This window comes from Mesoplodon densirostris, chromosome 9, assembly GCF_025265405.1.
Source record: "Mesoplodon densirostris isolate mMesDen1 chromosome 9, mMesDen1 primary haplotype, whole genome shotgun sequence".
In the NCBI taxonomy this organism is placed as follows: Eukaryota; Metazoa; Chordata; class Mammalia; order Artiodactyla; family Ziphiidae; genus Mesoplodon; species Mesoplodon densirostris.
The window spans coordinates 77,017,974-77,043,099 of NC_082669.1; the positions used below are offsets into that span (position 1 = coordinate 77,017,974).

General features: G+C 42.0%; 1 protein-coding gene across 1 annotated transcript; it reads left to right on the top strand.

Moving 5' to 3' along the window:
* Nucleotides 1–565: 565 nt before the first annotated feature.
* On the top strand, nt 566–15,093 carry LSMEM1 (leucine rich single-pass membrane protein 1). The gene is made up of 5 exons (XM_060107972.1): nt 566–1,247; nt 1,648–1,779; nt 7,603–7,734; nt 10,081–10,209; nt 14,183–15,093. The coding sequence occupies exons 2-5, from the start codon at nt 1,752–1,754 to the stop codon at nt 14,311–14,313; spliced, it is 420 nt and encodes a 139-aa protein (XP_059963955.1). The 5' UTR covers nt 566–1,247; nt 1,648–1,751; the 3' UTR covers nt 14,314–15,093.
* The last annotated feature ends 10,033 nt before the right edge of the window (nt 15,094–25,126 follow it).

Sequence of the window (25,126 nt, forward strand, 5' to 3'; positions counted from 1 at the left end):
AGAACTTGCTTTGTATATTTGGAAACATGAAAATAAATGAAAAAATGTAGCAATATATCATTGGCATTCCAACTATTAAGACTATTGCTGCTTGGTTGCCCATGAGGTGATTTTTTTACTTTATGGGAAGTTGTAAGCATTTTGACAATGCATTAGGGTTTTGTTATTATTAAACTTTATATTAAAATTATATTGCACAAGTAATACCTGCAGTTTAGAATTCATAGATTTATTTCTTTATATTAATGCAGAAAATAGTGATAAGAGGGGTGGGGAAGCATGTAGATAAGGACCAAAATAGAGGTATTTTTTCTAAACTAGCATCTCTCTGCCACATCTTCAACCTCTCCTGGAAGGTCTGATGTGCCCTCTTCGTTGAAAATCATTGGCCGGCCTGTGCAACCACTATTGCTTCTGGGAGTATGAGTTCCATCCCTCAGAAACAGTGCAATGGAAAACAGACTTGGAATCTCGAACCTGGTGTTGTGTGTTGTCATCTCTTTATATTCCAAGTAGGTTAGAACCATGGAGAAGAGATTGCAAGTAATATTTTTTTCTAAATTTTCAATTTCATATATGTATATTTTAAGATATTAATGAATTTTTATTAAAGTGATGTATATACATAATAGTATGTCAAGGCTTATAAGGAAGTTAGCTCCCTGTGCCATCCTTTCCCATTTCTCATGAGGGATTTCATTTCAGCCTTTATAGTTTTTTCCTAGCACCTTGGTTTCAGATTTCTAAGTAGTATGCTTACACAGCTATTTCTTTATTCAATAGGTGAAGATTTCTGCCTTTTTACTTTTCCCTTCTCCCATTTTGTTTCGGTTTTTTGTTTGTTTTTTTGGTTAAATCAGCATCATTTGCATTATAGTGACCATATTTCTATTCATTTCTGAACTAGATGGTTTACTATGCTTACATTTCCATTCTCACAGGACATCTTGCCTTGGTTTTACACACACATCGCTAACTTTTCCAAAATAGTCCCAAGTAAGTTTGTAAAATTCTTCTTTAATCTATCTTCCACATGGTCAAAGCCCAACAGAGTACTTGTTTCAGTCTAGACTAACTTCTCTCTCATCTTAGTATACAGCTGTTTCCTGAGACTTCATCATCCTGGGATTTGTTTTCCTCTCGCGAGTTGGATTACACATCTGGACCCCCTGTCTTCGTTATTAGGTTACTTTCCTGTTAAAGTGGAACACTTCCTTCAGTAACTTCTGGAAATGAGTGTGTGGGAGGTCAGTTATTTTGGAACTTTAAATGTCTGACAGATACTTTGGCTTGGTATATAAAATTCTAGGTAGAAAACCAAATTAAGGATTTTGAAGGCATTGCTCTATTAAAGTGTTGCTGCGATATCTGATGGGATTTTAATTTCTGATTTGTTTCTTTTGTTCTTTGAATCTGTCTCTACTGTTCTAAAAGCGGGTGGTACTGTGCTTTGGTGGACTCTGGCAATCTGGAAAATACTAAGTTCTTGACCTCCCCTCCCCCTTCACACACACATACACATTTTCTTTGATCTGGAACTCCCATGAGATACTAGAGCTGCTGGGTTGAGCCTCTGGCCTTATTTCTTTTTCTTGGGAGATTTCTGTAACATGGTTTTCCAGTCTTCTTATTGCATTATATTTTCAGCTAACGTGAAATTACCTGCCTGTATTTAGCTCCATACTTCACTTTTGCCGCCAGTTCCTGAGCCTGCCTGAATTCTGCAGGGTCTGTCACCTCACTCAGCAGTGATGGTCCTCCGGAGGTGTGCTAAGGCAGGTACCAACCACTCTCTCCTTCCCATATTTGATACATTTGTTGAAATCTTGCTCAGTGTTTCCTCCTGTTTTTATACTTGTGGTTTTATAATTTTTATTCTGCCTTACTGGGATTTTAGGAGGAAGAAGATATAAGTAAGTGTTAATTTGTATATTAAATTTATAGACGGGGGCCTTTTGTCAAATTGATGGGTAGTTGCTAGACAGGATAACTGGGGATTCAATGTGAAAGAATGCTTGAGTTTTCTTCAGAGCAGTAAAATGGTATATGAGAGACCAATTCATTCCTTGCTTCTTGGTTAATCTTGCTGGCTTAAAGGAATTTAAAATGGTCCCTGCCTAGTAAGTTCTTCGAGGTTCAGTCATTAATTTTGAACCAATTGGTATCTTTGACTCAAGTCTTTGGTAGCATGTTTTAATTTCCTGGGAATGAGATATAATACTTGAAAGAAAAAGCAAGAAATACTTGAAAATATCCCCAGGTTGAACAGTTCATGTGAGAATACCTATTTTCTTTTTGTGACTCAAAACTCTTCTGGATGTGGCCTTTCAGATACAGAGTAGATAAAATGAGGTAGGTTGTCTTGTTTTGTTCTTCACTGGTTCTCCAGAAGTCTAACGGCTCATAAGCCATAAAAAATCTCATCCCCCTCACTGGTGTAAAATAGGGTTGAATTCAGACTTTGGCAGGAGGAGTTGCTTAGTCTCCATTTTCCTCACCTTTGAGGTGGAGTGGAGGTGACAGATACTTGAAGGGTTTGGTTTACAGGAGAGAGAAAAACAGTGTTCAAAATGAGGCCATCCTATTATTTTTTCAAAGAATAGATGGTTTAAAACAGATGAGGTAGTTGGGAGATTAAAGCTGAATATGATAATTAAAATAATAGCTAACAAACATTCTCATTTTCCAAGAAATTTGGTATAGCTTTTAATGTATTATATGCTTCTGAGAAAAAGTTACTAGTTACATTGCCTTTCTTCATGAACTGGTCCTCAGGTATAGATAAAGCTTTGAAAGATGACACTCTTTTCCCCCAAAAGGAGAGTGAGGTCCATACTGAATACAGACGTAAAAGGAATTTTGTGGAGCAAACATTTTCTAATTGACGTGCAATATGTCTCAAGGATGAATTAATGTCTGTCTAGCGATGGCAATGGAGGGTAGGATTATAAAGGGTTACGTATCCGTTTACCACTTAACCCTCAGTATCCTGCTCGGATAGTCAGGGGGTGGGCTTGTGGTATAGTCTACTCCTCACTGTGCTGCTTTTATGTACCCCAGAGGGCAGACGGTCCTTGGCATGTGTGAGAGGGAACCATGTCAGAGGCTGACATTCCTGAGAAAGGAGGACGCATTAAAAACTCAGAATAAAGCCTTTGAAAAGGAAAGAAAGTTGATGAGATAAAGTGCTTCCATTGCCGGCAGTGGGGGCACTGGGTCTGTAGCCATGCAATCTCCCACGCACAGTCCGCTTCTGTAGCTACTGCAAGCCCTAGGTGTCCTCTGATCTGCCCTCATCCTGGTTAGACGGTCAGCCTTATTCTTTTCCCGTTGACTGGAGTCCTGTGCAAGTTAGTTGTCAGAGTGGCAACTCCAGCCTGCTACCCGATATTTATATATGGGAGCACCTCCTGGCAGAAGTGCAGGAACTGTGTCAGTTTACACATCCGCCAAATAAGGACATAAATCTCAGTCCAATCAGAACCTCATCAGTTACCAATTAAATCAAGGCATGGTGGTTTTTTTTCTTTTTAAAACATAGTCCCAGTACTATATTTACTAAAAACCTTAGGCACTATGAAAAAAAGTCAGTATTTGGAATCTTACACTGCTTGGCTAAGTTAACACTAAATATAGACCAGCAGTTTCATGCTGGGGTTTATGGGCTTTATAGGAGCACCATGTGCTGAAGGGAGGCAAAGAAAGAGCTACAGAATTTCTAGAAAGTCATTATAGTTGCCTCTGAATAATTTGTTTTTCCTGGTAACCTAGCAGTCAGAGCTCACATTTTTGTAAGTAATTTGCATGCTATTACTCTACTGAGACTGAATTATGATTCTTGAGGCTGGGATGTTTTTTGTTGCATGTGCTGTGTGCTTTTTTTTTTTTAATTTTTAAATTTATTTTATCTTTGGCTGCGTTGGGTCTTCGTTGCTGTGCGCGGGCTTTTCTCTGGTTCTGGTGAGCAGGGGCTACTCTTCATTGCAGTGTACAGGCTCCTCATTGCAGTGGCTTCTCTTGTTGTGGAGCACGGGCTCTAGGCACACAGGCTTCAGTAGTTGCGGCACATGGGCTCAGTAGTTGTGGCGCACAGGCTTAGTTGCTCCGTGGCATGTAGGATCTTCCGGGACCAGGGCTCGAACCCGTGTCCCCTGCATTGGCAGGCGGATTCTTAACCACTGCACCACCAGGGAAACCCTACTCTGTGCTTTTTTAACTTTTGATACAGATGATTTAGACTTGATTTTAAAAATTACTTCCTGGATGTGAAGAGGCACTGACTCTGAAATGGAATTATAGAACAAATTACCATGACTTGCTCAGTAAAGCTTCCTATTAGCTTTGAATTAAATCCTATTATAACAATTTTGATTTTGTGGCAAGCAGTGCTGGTTTGAGTTATTTCTCTGGTTTGATACTAAGCACCTATGGGAAAAAGTAAAGAGCAAAGCAAATTTTCATAGACGATGATATTGGTCAGAATATTTATTAGTAGGTAGTCAAAGAATTCTTAAATGACAAAAAGAATCAGCTGTTAGCATTGATCTAAACTGGAGGAAAATAAAATTACTTACATGTTTCAGCTCAAGGTATTAGAAAGGGTTCCATGAAAAGGATGCTACTTTGGTTGGTCAGTCTTACTTAATGAGCAAATTTGCACACCGCAGTCAAGAAGGAGGGTCAAGTTAGTGCAATGCAGAATTTAGTAACACTCTGGCTGCTTCAGCACTGCTGGTGGTTCCCAGATGCTCTCATGTGGGGATGCAAAGATAGCAACAACTGAGTGTCAAACAGCTATGGGTCCTGGCTTGAGGGCCATGTGATCTTGTATCCATTTACCCACGGGGTCATTTGCAGGCTCTTGACGTCAGTGAACCACACCCAACTCAGTTTTTTCTAGTGGCTCTTTATTTTTCATTTGCATGTTGCATTTAATTAAAAATGCATTGAAATAGCATCTATTTACATTGTGACTTTACCCAAATGAAGAGATTTCCGTTCAGAGCGCTTCAGAGTTCACACTAAGTTGTTATGTTAATGCTTCTGGGTTTGATGTCGCATTGAATCACCTTTTGAGTTAGCAGCAAGGCCAGTAGTTTGGAGATTTTATTAGTCGTGCAGCTCTTAAGTCAGTTTTATAGCTATGATTTTCTAGCTAGTCCTCTACTTTGTAAACACTGATTCAAGCCTCAGTATGAGATTTAAGCAATAGTAATTACATCCCTAGAGGGGAAGCTAAGGCTCAAGGATGTCAAGTCAGAGATCCAAAAATGAACCATGTGTCAGCCACCAAGCCTAAAATAGACGCTGTGTCTGGAATGATGATCCTATGATGGGACACAACCTTTATGCCTCATCAGATATTAGTGTTTGGGATAATATATAAAGAGAGGATAAAATAGAAAACATTTTTAAAAGAATAGGAATCTGTGACCATGCATCAGTCAACACTTTTGGTTTTATCTGTAAAAGGATGAGATTTGATTGATCTCTAAGGCCCCTCTGTTCTATATGCTGTTACTTTTTTTTTTTTTGTCACTTAAAATCATTCCCTTAGGAATGATCCATGAAGTATATTTGGAATTCAGTAATATCTATATCTAAAGTGCTTCGGTAGTATCTTACCTAAAATATTCAGGGATTTAAGTGTTCTTATTAATTAAAATTTCAGCATAACTGAAACACCCTTTTAGATTTTTGCTTTGAAAAAAAATTTAACTAGTTCATGACTTTTCGAGCTCACTGTTTTTCTTAGCTAGGGTTCTGGGGGAACTTTTTTTTTTTTTTACAAGTACTAGTAGGTTTTTAGTTATTACTGGGAAATTGTTCGGTCTTAATATTTTAGTGTGCAGTTTAATCTGTTTAGTAAATGGCTGATACTTTTTTTTTTTTTCAGATCTTCTATAGGTGTTCATCTTTTTTTTCCTGAATTTGGTTTCTCCTAACTCTAATCATATTTGCCTTCATTCTGTAGCTGGGCATTAAAGGAAATTTTTTAAATGTTAAGAGGAAGTCAATAGTGTGTTGCCACGTATAGGCAGACGTGAAGTTTTCTGCACTGCTTTTACTAAAGTCCAGATAGATACGACACGAGGATTCTTAACCTCGGTTTTATGTTAGTGTACTTATTATTAACTGCCTCAAATTCTTTTGGAAATAGTGAGATTTAAATCCTAAATAAAATATTTTAGGTGTTCCAACTTAACATAAATCACTGGCTTCTCAACTTGGCACTGGGCATTTGAAGAATAGGATTGGAGACTACCCTATGGAGTGTTCAGTCAGTTGGGGAAATCAAAGATGTAGGCAAATAAATGCGATAAAATAGAACAGATGTTCTGATAGAAGAATGTACAGTATCCAGCAAGGGCACAAGGGAAAGACAGGTTGATTCTTAATGGAGGTGAGGTTTGAGCTGAGTCTTGACAAAGGATTCGGGAAGTGTGTGGAGAAGAAAGGTGGCACAAGGGAAGGGGCAGTGAACTCTGAAGCGTGAGGCCTGCTTCCAGCCCAGCAACTAGCTTATGTAAGATCTTGGGCATTTACCTTCTGAGCTTCAGTTTTCTCATTTGTGGAAAGGATGGGGGCTAGATGAGAGCACGTCTAAAATCCTTTCCCGATCAAAAAATCCTACATCCATTATTAGACTCATTTTATGAAAAGAGGTAACTGTGAAGGAGAAAGCTTTGATAGCAATCGGAATTTGTCTTCCTAGAACCTTCTTTTCACATAATTAAAAGGTCACAAGTTTTCTGTTGTGCTAGAGGGACATCTTAAAATAGAACTTTTTAATCCATTCAGATTTTTCAGTATAGCTTGAACTTGTGCTCTCATTAGAGAATATTATCTTCAACGTAAACCACAATTTTAGAATTATTACGTAAGTGACCGCACTCTAAGGAAACACAGAAGGAAGAGACCTGAGAGGTCCTGAAGTTTAGCCTCCAACAACTGCAGTATTCATCTCCGTACTCAGTTTGCTAAGATTTTTGTCTTGAGGTCTCAGAGCCAGTCTGTAATGACTAAAGGATACCTTTAAGGTGGGGACTCCTATACCATATTGAGGGAGAGTATAAAAAGTATAGTTTTGTATTAAAGCCTCATCAATTAGAATGGTTCACAGTAACATTTTCTTCTTCTATCAGGATCTTTATGGCCACAGGCTGCCTAGCTTAATTTTATCTTTTTATGTGTTTATACATCGTCTTCTTGCACAAAGGATTTGAGAAGTCTCACCAGAATACGAACAGTGTAATAAAGAGAAATATTCAAAAATCAATTACAAAAAATTAAAAGAGGCCCAGGGTAAATATAGACAGAATTGAGAAATCTGAGCAGGAAGAAAGAGCAAGTGCAGATAAGCAGGGTATTAAAGCGTTAAAATTGGGAAACACACTTGACTCTGAGCTTCCTGGCAAGCAAAGCAAAAAGAAGACATGTTGTCCCCAAAAGGAACAGCTAAACTTTTCTAGCCTTTCATTTGGCAGTAGTATGTGTGGGTGGGTCTTCACATGCCAGCCCAACTTCCTGTGGGCTGTAATCCGTGTGAAGGCCGGCTCCCCAGCCCCGCCTCTCGTGTTTAACAGCAGTGTTTTCTTCCAGGGACAATGAATCCTTCTTCCCAGGACACCGGCTCTGGCGGCATTCCTGAAGATAGAAAGCTTTATGTTGTGGATTCCATAAATGACTTAAACAAACTAAACCTCTGTCCTGCCGGATCGCAGCATCTGTTCCGTATGTGTGCCTTCCCAGGCTTGGCCGCCCGTCCGGGCTTCTAGGCCACCTAAAAATAGCGAATGCTGAGCTGGACCTGTGGTCGTGGGCTGGGGGCGGGGTGGGCATTAGGAAGCCTCCGCGTTAGAGATGCTGTTTAGTATTAGGCAATTTTTGCTTTTGTTCTCTGAATACTTGCCAGGCTTGTGGGCTTTCTTGGCTCTTAAGCAAGATTTGAACTCTTGTCTTTAAAAGTTCTGAGAAGTTCCCTGTGGAGTTTCTCTACCTGGAAAGCGGTGGAGGCTGCTGAGATGAGGCTTACTCATCCCTCTTGGCCACTTTTGTGCCTTCTAGTGACCACAGCCAGGTCACCGAGGGTGCCCACTTTCCTAGAGAGGTCTTACTTCATAGCGGATTGTTCCACACGTTTATCTAGTTTAAAAAAAATCATTAAGATTTTGTTGGGCAAAAAAGTCAGCTTCATTTTTTTAGATTACAGATTGCCTCAATTAAAGCACTAGAAAGAGGAGGAGGAAAACAAAATAAAAGACTGCTGAATACTAAATACTACATGTGTATCTTGTCCCCTAAATATTATAAATGAGTTCTATCAGGTTATTCTGAGCCCCATCTTTTCTAGCTTAAACGCTGACATTCCAACGCAGGTGATAAATGCCCACTTGCTGTTTGTTTCACATGCGCTCGAAACTCTTACTGTCCCAATTTTTTTTTTTTTTTTTTTTTTTTCTTTTTGCGGTATGCGGGCCTCTCACTGTTGTGGCCTCTCCCGTTGCGGAGCACAGGCTCCGGATGCGCAGGCCCAGCGGCCATGGCTCACGGGCCCAGCCGCTCCGCGGCATATGGGATCCTCCCAGACCGGGGCACGAACCCGTATCCCCTGCATCGGCAGGCGGACTCTTAACCACTGCGCCACCAGGGAGGCCCCTGTCCCAATTTTATGTCCATTATTCCCCTTCTAAATCTTTGTGTTTTTATTTATTTATTTATTTATTTATTATTATTTTTTGGCTGCGTTGGGTCTTCGTTGCTGCACGTGGGCTTTCTCTAGTTGCGGCGAGCGGGGACTACTCTTCATTGCAGTGCATGGGCTTCTTGAGGTAGCTTCTCTTGTTGGGGATCATGGGCTCTAGGTGCATGGGCTTCAGTAGTTGTGGCATGCAGGCTCAGTAGTTGTGGCTCACGGGCTCTAGAGCGCAGGCTCAGTAGTTGTGGTGCGCGGGCTTAGTTGCTCCGTGGCATGTGGGATCTTCCCGGACCAGGGCTCGAACCCGTGTCCCCTGCATTGGTAGGCGGGTTCTTAACCACTGCACCACCAGGGAAGCCCCCTTAATCCTTTTTGAATTCTTGTTTTTCTCTTCATTTTAATTTGTTCAGATTTTCACCTGTTTTTACTGCAGTTGGTCTCAATAAATGCAGGTGTTTGGGTGCCGGCTTATGCCGTGGTTATGATTAGCAAGGAAAAGCTCTGGAGGGTGTGACACAGGATGTCCCTATAAAGCACAGGACCTAAGCCCCCATCTCTCCATAATCAAGTAGCAGAGGGTGTGGGACTGATACAAAGTAGGAGGGATTACAGAAAGCAATTCAAGGATCTCCATTACCGCAAGTTTCTGTTATTTCTTTTGCAATTTAATTTGGGTGTTATTAGGCAAATAGGCCTTACAAAACAGTGACCAAATGCAGACAATTCATGGTTTGGGTGAACCAAGCTGTTTTATAAGCATGGTTGCATTTTCAGTTCAACTGTAAAACACTTAAGAGAACCTTGCTTCCAGAGCGTGTCCATCCTGGAAACAGCTTTTAGAAACCAAATTACATCAGGGTCATTTTGATGTTGTTGTTTAAATGGATATAAGCATAACTGGTTATTTTTATAGGACATAAAGTTTTCTGGGAGATATCTCAGAGTGTTCAGCCTTTCACCCAGAGTCAGTGGCCCACAGCCAGCTGTGTTTTATTCTTGGCTCACTTTGGGAAAAGGGCAATAGAGCCTCCATCACTCTGAACCCTTAACTTCTTTATTCCCTGCCCACCACCCCCCTCCCCCAAGCAAAAGAAAAATCCAAGTCCAGCTACATCAGTGTTAACACGATCTTCAAAGAATTTTCCAAATAGGGGCTGAGGAGATAGCTTGACCTGACTTGTTCTTTGGATACTGATATAGAAGAAGGTGAAAAATTCTCAAAGAGCACCCGATCCAAAGACATTCCTCAAACATAAGTCTCTTTCCAGAGTGATCAGAGGGAAAATGGGCATATCCCTTACATCTCTCTCTCTCTTTCTCGCTCTCTTTTTTTTTTTAATGCTGAGGAGTTTTTGTCTTTGTTGTTGTTTGTTTCACATTAGCTCTAGAGGAGAAAATCCCGGACATCGGCACTAACTCAGGAAGTGGAAACCACAGTCTGTTTTTGGTGGGGCTGATCATCGTGCTGATTGTCAGCCTGGCACTGGTTTCCTTCGTGATATTTCTGATAGGTAAGTACCATCGACACACTTTTCTTCACTGCTGTGCACTTACTTTGTAGCTGGTTGTTTAGCTTTGCTCCGGTAATGAGGCAGAGCTTCCTGGCAGTCAGTGCTGCTGCTGAAGGCTGAGGGGGCATGAATGCTTAGGGTACCTGCTGCTCTGGGCCGGGCCGCTGGGCACTCATAAGCCCTCAGTGCCAGGAGTTCGCAAACATGGACATTAAATGTTTCTATAATGCTTTAATTTCTCACCTGGAGTCCCTAGCTGCCAATGGTAGGCAGCTTATTCTAGCTAACTCGGGGTTTTCTTCATCCAACACATGGGTTCTCCGTGAACTCAGGTCTATAATTTTCAGTCACAGTCAGGTTCACCCCTCTTCCAGGTTCCCTTGCTTCCCTGAAATCCATTAGAAGCACTAACTGGGCTTGTGCCAGGGCCCAGAGGCAGTGCTGGGATGGGAGGAGACTGCCTGACACCGCCCAGGCTGGCATCCTGCCTGCCCTTGGCCTGGGCCCTGCGTGTCCGCCCTTGAGTGGTGACCCAGGCTTTCCTACACAGCCCCTCAGCCAAGAGATCCCCTGAGGTCTCAGTGCCACTCTCCTCTCTGCCTCAGGTCCGGGAGGGCTGCTGTCCATCCTGAGGCATGTTGCCCTTTCAGGAAAGCCCGCCAGCATCCTCCCTGAGCTGTCCTCTGCAGACCACCATCTGGGGTTACTTCAGTTCCCTCCCACCCCTCTTAAGAGTGGACGGAGCCTGAGAGAAGGAGTCATGCTTTATACCCTTTTGGCTGGATCCACCACACTGTCATTTCTTCTGCCCTATAGGCCTTGTAGCCTTCAGAACTCCTAAATGAGAGGTGGATCCCATGTCTCTGAAATGCCTCTATTTCAGATTCATTCAGGATCAGTGGAGGTAGTGTAGCAGTGGTGGTGATGGGAAGTGGGCAGAGGGCATGACTCTTACAGCTTCTAACCCCTTTTCCTCCCCAAAACTTCATCTCTCTTCCAGCTTAAAGGTCTCTTCCTGGTATAGGTTTCAGAGCTGGTGCAAAGGGGTGATGTTTAATTGCTTCTTTGTCACCCTGCTGATGCCCTTTTGCACTTAGAAGCTACAGTGTGAACCCTCCTTACAATAATGGTGCCCTTGCATGTGATTATTCTTTGGAGGAGGGTGGCCCTGAACCTGCAGGAAAGAGCACATGGATTACTCTTCTGAAATGTTATACCTCATAAGTTGATGCTCCAAATATCATCCTGCCTCACCTGCCTGGGAAATGACTAAGTTAAACTATTGAGAAATTTTAGGTATGCCTACCGACTTGGGAGCAACCCAAAGGGACTGCTGTTTTTTGTGGGAAAATAAGTAGTAAGATTTAGGGCAATGATAATTAAAAATGTTATGTATTGGGTGCCCACTCTGTCCCAGGCACTGTGCTAAGCATTTATGTCTGTTTGCTCACCACCTCATAACAACTCTGTGGTGTAGGACCTATTGTTATTTTGGTTTTATCAATGCTGAAACTGAAGCTTAGAGAGATTAATTAATATGCCTAAGGCCAACAGACAATGGTGCCTAATCAGGGCTCAGAGACACCCCTGCCTGACATTAAAGACCATTCACTTTATCACCATATTATACCCCGTTGTATGAATAGGATTTATTTTATGTTTGCTTCTAGTGTTTTATATTGAGGGCAAAGTCATATCAAGAAACAGAATGAAGGGACTTCCCTGGCAGTCCAGTGGTTAAGACTTTGCCTTCCAATGCAGGGCATGCGGGTTTGATCCCTGGTCGGGGAGCTAAGATCCCACATGCCTTGTGGCCAAAAAAACAAAACATAAGCAGAAGCAATATTGTAACAAATTCAATAAAGACTTTAAAAAAAAATGGTCCACATCAAAAAAATCTTAGAAAAAAAAAAGAAAGAAAATGTGAATAAAGAAGTGTCTTTTTATTGGACAATTACTCTTTGCCAAACACATTAAATTCATTATCTTAAGTCCTTACTCTACCCTTCAAGGTAGTGTCTAATATTTCTATTTTACCGATGAAAGCCTAAGGCCCAGAGAGTTTAACTCTCCACATTTATCCAGCTAGTCAGAAGCAGAACTGGGATTCATACCCTGAGCTGTCTGCCTCCAGACCTCCCTGGCCCTCCACTGCCTGTGTTGAAGTAATAATAAAGGCTTCCTGTGGTTTTCAGGTAAACCTTAGCCCAACCTAAGACCAGAGTTGGCACAGGCAGCTATAAATGAACTTGGCCTGTGCTCATCCTTAACAAGGAAACCGTTTTGCTCTCAGTGGGGTTCAGTGCCAATTTGTGTCATTTTAACTGAAGTGTAAGAACTTATATTCTTTATAACCCTGACATTTTTATGCAAGAGAAATAAGGCTATTTTTTTTTCTTTTTTTTTTTGCGATACGCGGGCCTCTCACTGTTGTGGCCTCTCCCATTGCAGAACACAGGCTTCGGACGCGCAGGCTCAGCGGCCATGGCTCATGGGACCAGCCGCTCCGCGCCATGTGGGATCCTCCCGGACCGGGGCACGAACCCGTGTCCCCTGCACCGTCAGGCAGACTCCCAACCACTGGACCACCAGGGAAGCCCCAAGGCTATTTTATACTGATTACATTGAATAAACTGTTGGGCCTTGTGTTTTTGCCACAATCTCTGTCCTAAAGAGGAATAACGGACAGCAAGGATAGGTTACCGTGGATGCCTACCTGCCTCTGTAACAGTTTCCAGTGGCCAAGCAATGTAGATATGTGGGATGTGATGCAAGTATTGCCTTAACTTAAAAAAGGGTTCTATGGTCAAATGAGTTTGAGAATTGCTGGGTTAGTAATACTTAAGGTATTTTATTTTACTTCTTGTGAATTTCCAAAAGGCAGGTCAGGCATGATTTTTCTCTAACGTTTTTGCATATAGAAACCTTTTTCTCTTTTGGAATTTAACTTGGAACCACTGTATTGTGGAACAGACTTAGTCCAACATGGCTGCTACTTCCTTCTGTGTTTGACTAATGTAGAATGTTCCCAAGAGGGGAAGTATGTCACATGCTATGGATTTATTTGTTTCACACTTTTCTCCAGAAGCAAGTGGTATCTCTGCCTGGCTCTGCATCAAATCTCAGTTAAAACCTCTCTGTCATGTCTTGGACCATAATTCATCCAACATAATTTTTCAGATATGGGGGAAAGGCAGCTTCTGGGCAACAGTTTGTCCCAAGCCTGGAAGGTGAGGCTCTAACACTTTCCCACGTTAGTTTTTGGCTAAACCCAGTGGCATGTTACCACCATCCTTAGTTCCTGAAAGATATCTTGGAAAAAATTTGCCTGCAATGGAAATGATAAGGAGCTCACATATTAAATACTGATTTTGTGCTGCTTTTCTTGGAAATTTTAACTCATAAGCAGACCTCAGAGTATTCCATTCCCTGACTTACTCAATAACCAGGGGTTCTATTTATTTTGGAAATATGGACTCTCTGCTCTCAGGGTGGTCTGAGGGGAATTATTATACATTCATTATGGGTTGGTAATTTAGCACCAGGAGAGCTGTGTATATCAAAGTAGTCTGGAACCCAAAATATCCCACCTCCCACATGTGAAGTGAAAAACCTTTTCTGAGAATGGGTCTCAAAATGAGACAACATAACAGTCACTTCTGTGGGAATAATCAGACGCTGGTGGTTTCCTTCGGTTGCTCACAGCAGAGTCTTTCTTAGCGAAAATCTGTGTGGAGTCTGCCAAAGGTAGTCAAGTCTTTCACCAAGAAGTCGTAAAAATAATTCACTTGATCGGTAACTTCAGTCTTCATCAATTTCTCTTCTGGGCTTCTGGGCTGCGTGGGATACTGGAGCAGGGGATTTGCCAAGAGGGCCTCTCAGCTCTCGAGCCGAGCACCCCAACGGGGCTCTGATGAGTCCCGATGGAATACACTGGAAGCCAGTGTAACACTGTCTGTTTTTCATTTTAAAGTTCAAACTGGCAACAAGATGGAAGATGTGTCAAGAAGACTAGCAGCTGAGGGAAAGGACATAGATGATCTTAAGAAAATCAACAGCATCATTGTAAAGAGACTCAACCAACTGGACTCTGAGCAGAACTAAAGGAATGATCTTCCAAGAGCAACTGCTAACACCTGAGCTTCTCACTGTCCTGGGAGGGTACAGGGTTAAGAACCGACCAAGGGCGTATCTGCAGGCAACAAAAGGCCAACTTTCCACTACAGGGATGGGAGCAGCTCCAAGGCAAGGGGGGCTGGGGTCAGCCGCCAGAAGGGGGCTGATTTTGTGGTAGGGTCCTTCAGCTTTCATGGGGTTAAAGGTGGCTGGCATGGAAGAGAACCAACAGGAAACAAGAACGGGAATTTGGCTCTATGTACAGCTTCTTTTACAAAAGGAGCTTTGGCACCAGAATAAGTTCACTGTGGCCAGTAAATTTCATGGCACCTCATGTAACTTTATGAACTCCCTTGAAAGCCTAAGGAATTCATTGAATTATTTGTGTTCAAGGGAATCAGGTGATAACTCTTTGCAATAAAATAGATTCTGCTCAGGTGATTACACTTTGACTCATTTCTCCAGGGACAGGGGGTGGGTGGCCTCCAAGCTAGTTGCCTACTTGTACTTGCTAATAGTAGTTATGTGCCTATGGTAGGGTGGGGTTAAAAGAGAGAGCCCTATTTATTCAACTAATGTTTATTGAGCTGCTGCTTTGTACAAACCACCATACTCGGGAGAAGCTTACATTCAAGTGAGGAACAAAGGAGATGTATAGTTATATATAGATAGATAAGCTTTTTGACTTTGTTTCTGATGGGAAAAAAATCCTTCAGTACCCTGCTGATTAATTGTGAGTAAATCTGATAGGTTTGTAGCCTTTATTAAACTACAGTGGGAAACCATATATTTGGAACCTGCCTTGTTTTAGCACAAAAGGTAAGGCACAGAATTTATGAAATTGGATATGTTGTGATATAGATCAGCTTTAAAAGCATGAGTCTTAGAAAATTTTTTATTTAATATAAATATATTGTGTAAGTCTGTTGTGTGAAGTCTATTGCAATTCTATCATTTTGGGTTCATCGGAAACATCTGGGTTTATTCTAAAGTTACACACATACATAAACACATTTTATAACACTAAATAGTTAATGAAATAAACACAAGACATTTCACCTATCCATTTTTACACTCAAAAACATTTGTACTGGGCTTCCCTGGTGGCGCAGTGGTTGAGAGTCTGCCTGCCGATGCAGGGGACACGGGTTTGTGCCCCAGTCCGGGAGGACCCCACATGCTGCGGAGCGGCTGGCCGTGAACCATGGCTGCTGAGCCTGTGCATCCGGAGCCTGTGCTCCTCAACGGGAGACACCACAACAGTGAGAGGCCCACGTACCGCAAAAATAAAATAAAATAAAAATTGTACTGCATACTTAATTTTTAAAAATTGATATCATGCAGAATATTTTAAAAATCTGATTTGTATTTATTGGAAAATTCTTACCTGTTGATGGGGTGTGGCAAAATAATTTATCAGGATTTGCTATAACATAGTTTCACAAACTACAGATGAGCTGATGCAACAACTCTTTAAAAATACCCATTTCTTTCTTTGAACCTGTTTGGTCTTGTTATGCCTTTTTTTTTTCTTTCCCCTACACAGTGGATATTTTGTGCTCAGTAATAAATGATCTTTATTCCAAGGAATTTATGATTTTTATAACATGGAGTAGTGTAGTGTCTGATAAATCATTTCATCCATCTTTTTGCATCCATCTTGTTGGATCTGCACTGTCCTGCCTGTGTGGCATCGATGGAGCCATGGTCACATACACAGCCTGGGGAACTCCAGGCATTACAGCTCCTGGTATTTGGATTCACAGATTCGCAACTTCTATTGATCCCGTTTTAAAATATTGGCTGGCTACATGTAGTCTTGTTTTTTTTTTTCAACACAGGGATTTAAATTTGCTAATAAAGCTATTATTGGAACAACTGGAATAATCTGAATAGGGTCTGTAGACTAGATAATAGTATTATATCAATGTTAATTTCCTGATTTTACTAATAGTATCATGGTTATCATGAGACAGTTCTTGGGTTTTAGGAAACACACATGGAAGCATTTAAGGATAAAGGGACATCATGTCTTCAATTCCAAAATGGTTCAGAAAAATAAGTGTGTGTGTGTGAATAGATAACTAATAAGAACCTGCTGTATAAAAAAAATAAAATTCAAAAATTCAAAAAAAATTTATGTGTGTATAAAGCCACTATGGTAAATGTTAACATTTGCAGAATTTTTGTTTAATAAAATCGTCCATTTTTTTCTTTCCTTTTTTTTTTAAAAACAGCTTTGAGATATAATTGACATATAAAAACTATATATTTAAGGTGTATAACAATGTTTTGATCTATGCCTATATTGTTAAATGATCACCATAATTAAGCTAATTAACATATTCATCACCTCTACATAGTTACTATTTGTATGAATGTGTGTGTGGTGTGTATGGAAAGATCTAAGATCTATACTCAGTAAATTTCAAGTGTACAATACAGTATAGTTAAACTATCGTCACCATTCTGGACATTAGGTCTTGAGAACTTGTTCATCTTGCATAGCTGAACCTTCATACCCTTTGGTTACATGTAGTCTCACTGCACTCAAATATGGTGGTTGAGACATGGGCTGGGGAACCCAACTGTCTGGTTCGAATCCTGGTGCCACCATTTACTGTGGCTTTGGGGAAATTAACCTCTTTCCTCCTTATCAGTAAAATTAGATCATTATAAAATGTTTTTTAGTATTGTTAAAAGAGGTGATAAATGACTTACACTGTGTCAGAAACAAAGTACTCAATAAATGCTAGTTATTGTAATTATTAATGTTAAAAGTAGTAGGTGTTGTATAAAGGAAATAACCCACTAAATTTAACATCTACTGATGGGGACTTAGGGCCAAATGTTTTTCTGCTGCATTTAAGACCATAGCATCCTGATCTGATCCGACCAGGGATGGCGGGGTAAGAGCTTTTGGCAAAACAACGTGTTAAGCTAATTTACAAGAGGCGATCAATATAAGCAGGAGGGTTTGTGGTTTTCCAAACGATCTAGTCTGAAGAACATATGAATCCACATTTGCCTCGCTGAGGTCTGTCCTGGACCAAAGCACAACGCGCAGTGGCAGGAGGGAGCCGGGACAGTAATGTGAGGCAAAGGAGTAGAAAAAGAAAGAAGGGACTGCTGAACGGAGACATGTCCTGATAGGGAAAGAAAAGAAAGTTTTGTATCTTTCTTTGGACGTTGTACACGTTCACAAGAGGCTCAGAGAGAGGTGATTTTTTTCTGGCAATGGGCTCTGTCTGCATGCCCTTCCTGGTGTTGCCGTGATGGAAGGATTATCCACGTCTTCTGACCCCAGGAACAATGCCATGCTCTTTTCAGTCCACCATGAGGATCCTGGGAGAGCCTTCCTACATCTCCTCAAATTGCTCTGATTGACAACCACCTGCAGGTGAGCCGGCCCCAGGCCCGCCCACCACACTCAGCTGTGACACCTGGAGGCCATTGGGGTGTGGAACAACCCGGAAGGAGGAGGCTTCAGCTTCCCAGTGTGGCTGCCCGGCTGCAGATTAGGGAATACGGGGTACTTTTCTCTCCTGCAAAGACCAGGGTCATCTGGCCAGGACTCCACCAGTGGACACCAATCTCCAAAGCAAGGCTCTTAGGTAAGAACAAGAAAACCAGGAGGGTTAAAAATAACACAATTGCAGGGGCTTCCCTGGCTGGCCGGTGGTTAAGACCCTGCGCTTCCAATGCGGGGTGGTGGCGGGGGAGGATTTGATCCCTGGTCAGGGAACTAGGATCCCACATGCGGGGGGGCCGGAAAAAAAAGAAAAACACAACTGCTTTTTTTTTTTTTTTTTCTAACAGCAGTCTGTGGTGGAAAAGAGAAAAATTTTGGTGTGCATGACATTTGGACTGAGGTGTCTTGGGAAATATTGCTCACACCATGGTGTTATAATCCATTTTTATTGCTTAGAAAGAATTTTAATGGAAACAAGGTCTCTCTGAGTCATGGTGTATAAAATAATTTTATTCCCGCTTAAAATAATGACCCCATTTAAATTCGGTAGAGGATGACCAAAAGAAACATCATCAGAAAAGACTGGTAATCTATCCCCTCTGTGAATGAGTTTGCTCAGAAGAAGCTGTGAAAAGGAGAAAGAGCATTAGGACTATGAGCTATCTTTCCACAGAATCAGGAAGTGTATTTTTTTTAAAAAAGAGGAAATTAAACATATTCTTATTGGAACCCATGTGTGTACTTATTCTCATTTGGTAAAGATAAAAACTTCTCAGTAAATTTTTTTATAGGCAAAACCTTACTGAAATATAATTCTGCTTTTCACGATAATGAAACGGATTAAAAAAATGACAAGCAATTTAGAAAAAACTTAATTCCCTGTAACAAGCAGGTGTTGAGCATATATGTGGTGCCCGCCTGTGTGGGCTGATGCTACAGAGGATTCAAGAGGAGGCTAATTGGTCGGGCAAATAAGACATGTAAGAAGCCAGTAATGACCTGTAATAATGAACAGGAGAAAGCAACTCCCCAGTGTGGCTGTCCAAGGATCAGCTGGGAGGCTTAGAAAGACCCAGGTTCTTGGATCCTATTCTCAGATATTCTGACTTAGCAGGCAGGGCGGGTGGGATTGAGAATTCATGATGTTAAAAAGCTGCTGTGATGAGTCTGATGCTCAGTTTGGTTGAGTGGCTGGACAAATGATGTATTCGGAGTAAACTTGTGTTTGGATTCTGGTTCTGCGCACAAGTTACAGTGAGGCCCTCACCTCTCTTGCCTCTGTTTCTTTTTTTTTTTTAATTTCTTTGTTTTTGGCTGCAATGGGTCTTCGTTGCTGCATGCAGGCTTTCTCTGGTTGCAGTGAGCCGGGACTACTCTTTGTTGCGGTGCACAGGCTTCTCATTGTGGTGGCTTCTCTTGTTGCGGAGCATGGGCTCTAAGCACACGGGCTTCAGTAGTTGTGGTGTGCGGGCTCAGTAGTTGTGGCTCACGGGCTTCTCATTGCGGTGGCTTCTCTTTGTTGCAGAGCAGAGGCTCTAGGTGCGCGGGCTCAGTAGTTGTGGCACGCGGGCTCGGTAGTTGTGGCTCACGGGCTCTAGAGCACAGGCTCAGTAGCTGTGGCGCACGGGCTTTGTTGCTCCGCGGCACGTGGGATCTTCCTGGACCAGGGCTCGAACCCGTGTGCCCTGCGTTGGTAGGCAGATTCTCAACCACTGTGCCACCAGGGAAGTCCCTTGACTCTGTTTCTTAACCTCCCTGACTTTTGGGAGTTTCGTCTGTATAGTGGGAGGGTGTTGCTGCTGGTGAGAACAGCGAAGTTGACAGAAAGTCTTTCAGGCTCTGTGTTGTTTATAAGCGGCTCATAAATTGTATGTTAAAGGGGGGGCCCAATTGTGGATGTTATTTTTAATCCTCAGGGATCACTATTAATCTCTTGTCAAAGGAACCATAAAAGTGTTCAGAAGAACCCTCTACTTCCTCCCTCACCTGTCTTTTCTCTTTCCTCCCCCTTCTCAGCTGTGCTTGGCTGAGGATCCAGTTTAGGGGACTGTTCAATTTGACTGAAGAGCTGGTTGAGGGCCGTTTTGAGAGCAGAAGGTGTCAGTGAGAACCTGGGAATGCTGAAGGGCGAGGAACGTAGGGAGAAGCCAGACGGAGGGGTCTGCTCCACTTCCTGCCCCAGGAGAGCAGAGAAGAATTATTCTTGCCATAGGAGCTTTGTGGCACCATGACCTAGGGGCTTCCTGGGAATGTGAGACACGCAGGCCTGGCCAGGCTGGTAGACTGCCCAGCAGTTTGTCTTTTCACATGTTAAAAACTGTGATCAATCTTGATCTCAAGACACAAATGATTCAGATTTCCATTTTGTTTTGTTTTTAAGAAAACTAATGCTGTTCAAGGCCCTACCTGTGAGTGGCCTGGTGGCACCTTAGAGTCCCCCCTGCCCTGGCCCCAATGGTCAGGATCTGCCTCCTGGTCATTTGGAATGGGAACCTCCTGTCTTGAATATTTTCATCTGAAGACATTTTATAGGTCCTTTGACAGAATATTGACATTCCCTGGACATTGAGAATCATGTCTGGAAATGGTTGCCCTCCTCTTTGATATAACAGTTATAAATGACTCAGAGTTGCTGGGATAAAAAAAAAAAAAAAACCAAATAATCACCTGAAACCAATGACAGTCATGGGCCATGAAGTGAGGCAAATAATTAGTTCAATCCTCAGCACCTGAGGAGCAAAATCAACAGTTGAAACAGGGACTAGGCCAGGTGCAACTCTTAAAACTGCAAGGATTGGAAACTTGTCTTCAATTTAGGTGCATTTTCTGTCTTTGCAAGAGTTCACTTGGACACAACTTGTGTTACCCCTAAATTTCTCATCACCTAAGAGGAATCAAACTGACCCTAGAGGAAGGCACGTTATTGGTCAAAAAGAATCAAAGAAACTGCTAATTGTGTTTCATTTCTTCTTTCTCTCTTTTTTTGCCTTCAAGGCTGGTCTTGCCAATAAAATACGTAGGGATTTTTCTGTAGACATTTGCTTTTAGACCAGGAATGTGTGAAGTAGGATGAGTTTAAATAAGAGCAGAGAAAGCAGCCCTGGAGTGAAGTATAGATCCCACCTGTCAAGCTGTGGCGTTTTAAGTCTTCCTGGATGAAGGCAGATGAGCTCTGTCCCGTCTTTTCTTGTACGTGAAGAACGAATGGGCTGTAGAAAAGGAAGTCATGATCCTAACTTCTCTTTGTTTCTTGGCCTCCTCTGACTCTCACATCCCCTTTCAAATTATGAAACATGATTCATTCTTCATGCATGAATCCTCAAAGAAATGGATTGTAACAGCTTATTCCATGAGGAATATCCTTCCTGAATGTGGAATACTGCTGCCACAGAGCATTTATTGCCTGATGAACAAATGGGGCAGGTCAAACAATGGAAAAACCAATTAATAATCTAATTATGGCCTCTCAAATGCTAAAAATGTCTAATGTTCCATGTCCCAAAGTGGTTTTAAATATTGCCACAAATAGACTAAATTAGAATTCTATGCCACATCCTCCTCCCTCCCCCCAATTTAGCAAATGTCTTTAATATTGATGAGTTGGGGTCAACTTCTGAATTACTATAAATCCATTCAGGGGCTCAAACAGTTTCTTACAGGCTCAGAAAAAACAATGATGGAAAAGACATTAGGTAGCCTTTGAGGTACATTCCCTGACCTATGTTTAACCTTCATTTAGTACAGATGAGAGAAAACCCAGGTTCTTTCCATATTACTTGTAGAAGTCACAAAGGAATTATTCGTAATTTTTTCCCCAATGGACTCAATGCAATCCTTTGAGCCTAGAACTTCATGTGAACCTCTCAGATTTTGCCTTGTCATTGTGTACCTGTGTTGTACCCTTTGCATGATGTTCTCATCTGGGCATCCTCGGGCTATAGTGATGGCTCAGTAATGGGAATTTGTGTAATTAATCTAGGACGGGTTTCCATGCTGCCTGCATTGCCTCTGACTTGCAATAGAGCCAAGTGCTGCTCACTAATAAGAGGAGAGACACCTGGTGGCAGTTGGTTATTTCGGGGGAAGGAGGTCAATTTGAAAGGAAGAAAGAAGGCAAGAGTTAAAATATAGTGTGTGATGTTGGAGGGAGAGTGAATTGTTGCATCAGACATAGGACAGCTGGGGGCTACATGTGGGAGAAATGGCCACCAGGCTAGGAGGCCACCTTGATGGTGGTGAAGACCGTGGGCTTTGGAGTCGAAGGACCTGCCTTTGAATCTGGCTCTGTTGCTCACAAGCCGTGTGACCCTGGCTAAGTTACTTACCTTTTCTGAGCCTTGGTCACCTCATCTGTAAAACGGGAATAATACCTGCCTCACAGTGTTGCTGCGAAACACCTGGTGCTTGGTAAGCTCTTGATTAATGAGAGTGGCTATTAGTTCCCTTATTCACCATAAAGAAGGTGAGAGCAGGGTTTGAGGTGAGGGAGAGGTGTTCTTCTGGCTCTAGTGAAGGGCTTATAGTTCTTTTGAATTTGGAAAAATTCCCTGGAAGGGGCCTCTCTGATCCTACTTTTAGGAAGGTCCACAGAAGGTAACTTATTGTCAGGCCTCTGTTGGGAAGTATCTTCCCATGAAGCAATAGGAATTTATTAATTTCCAACGTCTTTTCACCATGCAGACATGCTGCCCTCATGGAGCTTACCCCTAAGTGGGGAGACAAGATTACCAGACAGAGGCAAAACAAGAAATAAGGCATGGTTAAGTTCCCAATTTTGTGATCCAGAGAATAAGATCTGGAATAGTTCAGGGGAGGGAAGGCATCTTCCTGAGCTGACAATAGGCTGGCCATCTATCCTGGGAAAGTCTTCATTCCCTGGCAAGCTGGGATGGTTGATTATTCTACCTTCAGAGAGAATATTGATGCCGCCAGAAGGGTTCCTCTGGATGGCTACCTTCTCTCTCTGCAGACTTACCTACAACTTCACCCCAGCCATGGCTTTTCCTCAAGAATCAGATCAAGGTGAGCTGCCTTCTATCCTTGATCCCAATCTCTTTTCCTTATCAGGGACCATGTTCTATTTAGTCAGTCTGTTCCTTTCCACTAGCTCCTTTTCCTATAGATACCCATTTAAGTCTCTCCTATCCTTGTAAATCCTTCCCCAATTACCCCCAATGGCCACTATCGTTTTTTCTTACTTTCCTTGTCTAGACTTCTCAAAAATGGTAGGCTACACTCGTTGTCTCTTACTGTTTAACTTCCCATCCATTCCTCAGAGATGTGACGTTCACCCCCACCTGTCTACTGAAATTGTCCTTGCTAAGGTTATAACTGATGACCTCATTGCCAGATCCAATGACCATTTTTCAAACTTGTTGTTAATGGATATTTGTGTTGCATTTGACATTGTTGATGATTCCCTTCATGAAACTCCTTAGTCCCTTGACCTCTGGGTCAGCACTCTCTTGGTTTTCCTTGGATGCTTCTAGGGTTTCTATTCTGTTTACTCCTAGGGCCCCTCTTGCTCTACCTGCCTCTTCAATGTTGCTGTTCCTGCTCTTCTATCTCTACACACTATTTCTGGGTTAGTTCATTTTATGGTTTCAAATGCCATTTTTATTTATAGAATGACTTCTACACCTATTTCTTCAATCCAGATATTTCCACTGTGCTTCAGATATAGAACAAATTGCCTGCTCAGTATCTGTACCTAGATAAACTCAACATGTCCAACACAAAACAGATTGCCTTTCCTCATGAAAATTTCTCCTCTTCTTGTATCTCTTTGCTTAGTTGGGGGCATCACCAACTGCCCAATTACCCAAGCCAGAAACCTGGGGGATCACCTTTGACTTCTCTCATTTCCTTACTTACCGTATGTGGTTAGTCATCAGGGATTTGTTATTTTACCTTCTAAATCATTTCTCAAATCCATCCTTTCCTCCCTATCCCTCCGACCTGTGCCCAACTTAAGGTCATCATTGCCCTTTGTCCGAATGATCACAATATCCTCCTAACTGGTCTCTCAGACTCAATGTTTATTTCTTTCAAGTCTTCATTCTGCAAAGTCATTAGAATAATCTTTCTAAAAATATAAATCTATATTCTCCCCGGTGAAAAATCTTTAATAGTTCCCAAATCCTGCTTTGTGGGTCCTTACAGCTTGTCGTTTCCACTGCAATGCCTTCGTTCATAGAGTCCCTTCTGTCTGGGGGACCTTTTCTAATCCCTCCAGCTCAACACCTCTTCTTCAGATATCGAGGCTTCTCAGACATAGTCTCTAAAACGTTTTTGAATTTATCACCTCAAGGAGACCTACCCTAATATTTTCAGGCACCAGAAAGACTTACAGTCGGGCATACTGGATTAGTATCTTAGGTCTACTTCCTGATAGTTGCATGGCCTTGGGAAGGAAACTTAACCTCTCTCCACCTTAGTTCTCTCCTCTATACAGGTGAGAATGATAATCATCAACCCCACGGTGTGTTTGAAGGGAGATGACATGTTCGTGAAGTACTTAGCACAGGTCTTGGCTCATAGTTTTACCCTGGACTCTAGCCACCCTGGCAGTAGAAACCATGTCTTTTTTTTCTTTAACCAGTTAAGGCAAAAAAGGGACTTTATTGGCTCACAGAACCTGGGTCTCAGGGACAACTGAGACTAGGAACTCAAAAGCCATCAGGACCATCCCACTCCCCTCTCGGTCCTCTTCTTCTGTGTGTCGGTTTTATTCTTTTTAATTTTTTTTTATTCTCCTGCAGATTAATCCTTCCAGGTATTGGAACTATGGCACCAACAACTCCTGCCTTAATGTGAAACCGTGTCTATCTTATTCACCCTTGAATCCTCAGTGCCTGACGGTGTCTGGCAACAGAAGGAGACTTTTTAAATAAAAGGATAAAGAAATTGTAGCTATTAGGAATGTTTTTATGTACATGCACCTGTCCTACAATTTTCTGCTTATTCATAATGTTTTGGGATAAGAAATCTATAATTCTCCTAGACCTTGAAGGGCCACTCTCCTATTTAATAGTGTAGCTCTTTACTCATCACATTCATTCTGCAAGAAGAAAGGTGATTTAATATGGAAAGATTAGAGATGTCAGTTGACCAAAGAAGGACTTTTTTAACACGTAGTGACCTCTGTGGAGGAACCCATTGCTTAGTGGACTCTGACCAGGCAGCTTTTGCTGTTAAGGCACATCCTCTTTAAACATGTGTCTGCTGTCCTGGGGCAGGATGACTGGGGGAAGCTCACTCAACAGGGAAGACAGGAAGGGGATCTTGCAGAGAAAGGAGGTGAATGGATTGTCCTTGTTCTTGCTTTAG

Excerpts from the sequence above, each read along its gene's own strand:
- LSMEM1 (XM_060107972.1), top strand. The coding sequence starts at position 1,752 with ATGGTCCTCCGGAGGTGTGCTAAGGCAG. Across the intron at positions 1,780-7,602 it reads CCGGAGGTGTGCTAAGGCAG|GGACAATGAATCCTTCTTCC; the intron begins GTACCAACCACT and ends GTTTTCTTCCAG. Across the intron at positions 10,210-14,182 it reads CTTCGTGATATTTCTGATAG|TTCAAACTGGCAACAAGATG; the intron begins GTAAGTACCATC and ends TTCATTTTAAAG.